The sequence below is a fragment of the Oryza glaberrima genome, chromosome 2 (genome assembly GCF_000147395.1).
Source record: "Oryza glaberrima chromosome 2, OglaRS2, whole genome shotgun sequence".
Lineage (NCBI taxonomy): Eukaryota > Viridiplantae > Streptophyta > Magnoliopsida > Poales > Poaceae > Oryza > Oryza glaberrima.
The window spans coordinates 27,357,377-27,362,829 of NC_068327.1; the positions used below are offsets into that span (position 1 = coordinate 27,357,377).

Below are 5,453 nucleotides of genomic sequence, written 5' to 3' on the forward strand. Positions count from 1 at the left end.
ATTTTCGTGCAAATACTCTAAAAAATTAGAGGGTAGTGGGTTTTTTGGGGTAGAGTGGAGCTATGGAGCAGCAAAAACCCAGCTCCACCCCGTAGTTCATTTTTTAGGAGTAGCTCTGCCAACTCCACTCCAAAAAAAGGTGGATCTGGATCATTTGGCACAACTCCGGCTCCAGATAAGTTGGAGTGGAAGCTAGAGCTGTGCCAAACGGGGCCTAAACCCAGCTCCACAACTCTAGTACATTTTGTGAGAGAGCTCCACCCAACTCCACTCTCAGTTTTAGTGAAGCTAAAACTGTTTGGCTGAACTCCAGCTCTAGGAGGGGTGGAGTTAGAGCTGGAGCTGTGCCAAATAGGCCCAAAGTAACAGTGCCACCGTGAAGGAACAACAGTGAATTGTAAATAGTAGAAACAAAACAGTACTAGGCAGGGAAAATGAAGTATTATTAGCACTAGTATGCGTATCAATCAACAGTCGGCAATGCACAGAAGCATTGATCAGTCACTCTTGCAGAAGAAAAAACATATGAGTGGTCAGTAACAGTCGCGTTCTCTTGTTACATTGGCCAGAAAAATGTGAAACGATGAAACACAGGCGTACATGATAGAACAATACTGCATCTGTAGGCGACCTCTTATTCTTTAGTATCGTGTCACTATCCCCCCGTGCATGTCCTATCATCAACGGAGACTTGTCGTGCTAAACCAACTCGTCCCAATGCAACTCATCCCCTCGAAGAGTCTGCAGTCTCCGTCTCAAGAACCACGACAGCCTGCCATGCATCTATCGAGCGCGAGCAGACGGCCGATTCATCCTGACGCTTACACCGTTGCCGCCATCTGCCTGCCGGCCACGCCATCCTCCTCCTCCCCGTCGCTCCGGTCGACGTCCACCGTGCCACTCCTGTACCGGCTCGCGCACACGAGGTACACGGCGAAGTCCGCGACGGCCAGCACGGCGAGCAGGAAGAAGAACTTGTCGAGGTGGCCCTCGTTAAGGTCGGCGGGGATCCAGCCGGGGCGGCCGCGCACGGCGGTGGCCTTGGTCACCGCGCTCACGATGACGTCGCTGAAGTAGTTGCCGAGCGACATGGACATCATGCAGAGCGCGCTCCCGAAGCTCTTGAGCGCGTCGGGCATCTCCCCGTTGAAGAACTCGAGCTGGCCGACGTACATCATCACCTCCGACACGCCGATCAGCGCGTACTGCGGCACCTGCCACATGATGTGCAGGTCGCTGCTCATCGCCGTGGTGGCGCCGGCCTTCCTGAAGTGCTCGACCGTGCCGGCGGTGGCCATGGCCATCGCGCCGAGAACCAGGCCGAGGCCCATCCTCTGCAGCTCGGTTGGGCCGGTGCGGCGGCCCGTAAGCCGCGACACGAGCGGGCAGACGGCCCGGCGGTACAGGAAGATGGTGGTGGCGACGGTGAGGATGTCGAAGGCCGACATGCTGGAGGGCGGGACGGAGAAGCCCGGGAACCGGGTGGTGCGGCGCATCGCGGCGCCCTGCACGACGAACAGCGACGCCATCTGCGTGAACACGACCGAATAGAGGATGGTGCAGAGCCAGATGGGGAGGAGCCGCAGGATGCTCTTCACCTCCTCCACCTGCGTCACCGTGCACAGCTTCCAGGGGTCACGCGGTTGGGTGCACGTGCCAAGCTTCGGGTTAGCGCCCACCACCGCCGCACGGTCCAAGAACCTGCAATACATGGCGAGTTCAGTGCGTGCATGCGTGATCAGTTCACAGCTCACAAAACCACACAACACTTTACCTGAAACCTTCCGTGTGCAGGAGCTTCCTCCCACCGGAATCCGCCTTCTCGTCGCTCTCGTAGAGTGTCACGGCGCCCGGCGACTCGCCGGCCTTCCAGTTCCTGCACGCGGCGAACGCGACCTGGAAGATCCTGCCAACCGGGTTGCCGCTGGGGCGGATGTACCGGTAGCGGAGCGTGCCGCCGAGGAACAGCAGCAGCGCGGTGGCCGCGGCGGCGGTGGAGACCCAGAAGCCGAGCGCCCAGTTGCCCTCGTCCTCGAGGAAGCTGAGGAAGGTGTTGGAGAAGAGCGAGCCGAGGTTGAGCGCCAGGTAGAAGTAGCTGAAGAAGGAGACCTTGGAGTGCGACTCGGCCGGGTCCTCGCCGTCGAACTGGTCGGCGCCGAAGGTGGCGACGTTGGGCTGGTACCCGCCGTTGCCGAACGCGATCATGTACAGCGCGATGTAGAAGATCCCCAGCTCCGCGCCGGAGTGCGGCTCGCAGGGCACGTGCTCCGTGCCGCAGCCGACCGGCCTGATCAGGTACAGCCGCGACGACAGGGACAGCAGCGCGAGGCCCTGCAGGCAAAACACCGTGACGCGAACGAGTCAGCCGCGTGATCCACATCTCCTGGGCGTACGCGCAACGCGACCGCGATGTGCCTTGGGCCGATCGACCGACCGGTCGGCGCCACCACGTACTACTCTATGCCTCTACTATATGGACCATCCACTTTCGACACCAGCATACGTGCAGATACAATCCACCCAGTACAGAGTACAGGCCGAATTAACTCCACTCTGGACAGATTCTCCCGCACCAATCGCTGTTACTTTGTACGTACGTTCCTACGCATCTATAGACCATCATTTCCCGTGAAATGGGCAATCAGAACGGAAAAAACTGGTCACTGATGATTGCCCGACCGACCAACAGATCAGACCGAAGTAGCTAGAAACATGAGATCAATCGATCGCACCGAGAAAGGCGCGTGGTTTTCAGATCGAACTGCGAAGAGAGAGGGATGTGCCGTGTGGTGGTGCTTACAAGGACAAAGATGGCCTGGAATATGGCGCAGGTCTTGTAGCGGCCCCAGTAGGAGTCGCTGAGGAAGGCGCCGATGAGGGAGAACATGTAAACCGTGCCGGTCCATTTGCTCACGTTGTTGGCGGCGTCGCCGTTGCTCTGCTGCAGCACCCTCGTCAGGAACAACACCAGGTTCACGTTTACCCCGAAGAACGCCAGGGTTGCCAGACCCTGGTTCACTGCACAACACACACAAAATAAAAAGGTGTCAAGGCCTTCAAGAATAATTCTAAACAAACATAAAACGATGCACACATGCAAACAGTGCGCCGCTTAACTCCCCCATGAAAGCAGCAATAAAGCCAAACTGTGGTAGGGCGATATCGTACTCCACATACCCTACAGATCGATCGATCATTTGATCGCTATGCATGGTTGCTACATCGTGGATACCATGTCCGATGTCTCCTAGGGAGACCCTAATGTGGCGCTAGTAATGCGTGCGCCCGAATCCCCCGTGGCGAGGAACCCTCCAGTTGTGGGCGTTGCATGGCCGATGTCACCTCGTCATGCAGCATTCCGCGTAAAGACCCGGCGCCTACCGCCACTTTAAGCCTCAACGTCGAGTCACCTCAGACCGACTTGCACTGTTGCGAAAACACTTCACTGGAAAGACCAGTCATCGACTTTGTCTCCTTTTTTTGCTGGCCCGTCTCAGCCGGGAAGGAGATGGTGAAATCAGCAGAGTTCAGCACAAAGTACTTACGAAGAATAAGGCCGCCGGCGAGCCATCCGCCGGACTTGCCCTTCACCGCCGGTGAGCCCTTGATATCCACGGAGCCATCGAGGGTGTACTCGCAGCATACATCCTTCGGGGCGTTACTCGTCTCATCGCCTTCCACGACGATCACCCTCATCTTCATGTCTCCGTCGTTGCCAGACTGCAACCATCAAGTTACATGCTGTCAGTTAGTTTCCAGTTTCATGTGCTGCCATGTATACGCATGGTGTTTCATCACTGAACATGGAGACAAAACTGAATCTTGGCTACAGACCAACAAGCTACAGATACAAGCTGAAACCGTGTAGCTTTGCTAACATATATGCCAAGAACGATCAAATCATGAGCACGTACTAACCATTTCTTGCTCCTCCTCGGGCTCTCCTCACCGGTGGCCTCCGTCGGCTAATGCAACGAGAAGCTCTGTGTGAGGAAGCCGAGCAGGAGGAAGAAGAGGAGGGGATCTATGGAAGTGGTTGTGTCTGAGCAGAGAGGTCTGGGATTTATAGAGCTCAGCTGCAGCTGGCTAGCTGGCTCTGCGACTGTGAGTAGGATGTGCAGATCACAAAAGGGAGGTGGAGGAGCGTGCGTGTCTTGCTCGCATGATGTCACAAACAGGTATTCTTAGGTATGTGCATCACACCGAGACGTCGCGCTCGACGATGACTGTCGCCGTTTTTCCACCTCTCTTGTTTTTTTTAGCCCGTTCTCATAGCCCGGCCATCGTAGCACGCAAGAGCAACCTTTTCCCAAGAAAAATTCAGATCGTTCCTGGCAATCTCAAGTGTGCCTTTTACTCTTATTTGTGGTCGGTTGGTGTGGCTGCTCGTGTTCTGTTTCAGTAACTTATGTGACTTTACCTGGTTAGATAATTGGCAAACGACGAAAAACTTAGTGCCGAGTCCAGCAATTTGTCTGGTTTTAATCAGGGTTTATCTGCACAGGAATACTACATGACAGCATATATAGCCCGCCGCATCTTTTTCACTCGCCAGTCTATTTATGCAGGGTAATTGCAAGCTGCTAGTCGACCCTGGAAATGGGTGCACGCCAAAGATGCCCCTCACGCTTTCTCTTGGAAATCCAGAAATGGAGTGGCATTCTACATTAGACTGCTACGCTTAGTCGTGGTCAACCAACCATTCCTTCATATAATCACATCTGCTTGAGTAAATGAAGGCCGAGACTGGAACTCTGGATTGTTTGCCCCTGAATATGTTGCCACTTGCCTGTGTGAACACAACCGCATGATGATTATTCTACGAGGCTGTACGGAACACGAGCCTCGTCTCTACTAGTAGCTGGCTAGTGCATCGTCACTTCGTCAGGTAGAAATGGCAAAAAAGACCGAGGCCCAAAAAAAAAACTGAACTGAACTAAGATCAGATTATTGTCATGTTGTTTCACTAGCCAAAATTTTATGTTGAAGGTTGTAATTGCTATAATTAATGCTATCTCGATGAATTGATACGTTATATGATGTTTGCTACTATTATCTTGTGATGTTTAATTGATAAGTTAAACATGTCCTCAAAGAGGGGAAAGTGATGCCAAAAAATTTGTTCTGATTTCCGCTAATTCTTCTGTCTCTTAAAAATAGTCACATATTCTGGTCATAACCTAAAATAGTCACATGTAAGAACTGGTATTGATTTAGGTTACATGCAGCGGCAGCCTACTGACCTTATGTATTGGATATCCGTAGATTGAACGGGAATAAAAATATAAACTAGATGACGTCATTGATTTGTGGATATATATATATGTTTAACGATTTGTCTTATTAAAAGATTTACATAATATATAGTATTATTTATTTTGTTGTAAGTTGTTTTAAGCATAATCTGTATCTTATCTATTTACACAAAATTGTCAAATAAGATAAATAGTTAA

General features: G+C 52.6%; 1 protein-coding gene across 1 annotated transcript; it reads right to left on the minus strand.

Annotated features, from left to right (window-relative positions):
* Nucleotides 1-422: 422 nt before the first annotated feature.
* On the minus strand, nt 423-4,104 carry LOC127764193 (protein NRT1/ PTR FAMILY 7.2-like). The gene is made up of 5 exons (XM_052289032.1): nt 3,919-4,104; nt 3,546-3,720; nt 2,801-3,018; nt 1,775-2,331; nt 423-1,701 (listed from the first exon to the last, which is right to left on the minus strand). The coding sequence occupies exons 1-5, from the start codon at nt 3,919-3,921 to the stop codon at nt 822-824; spliced, it is 1,833 nt and encodes a 610-aa protein (XP_052144992.1). The 5' UTR covers nt 3,922-4,104; the 3' UTR covers nt 423-821.
* Nucleotides 4,105-5,453: the final 1,349 nt, after the last annotated feature.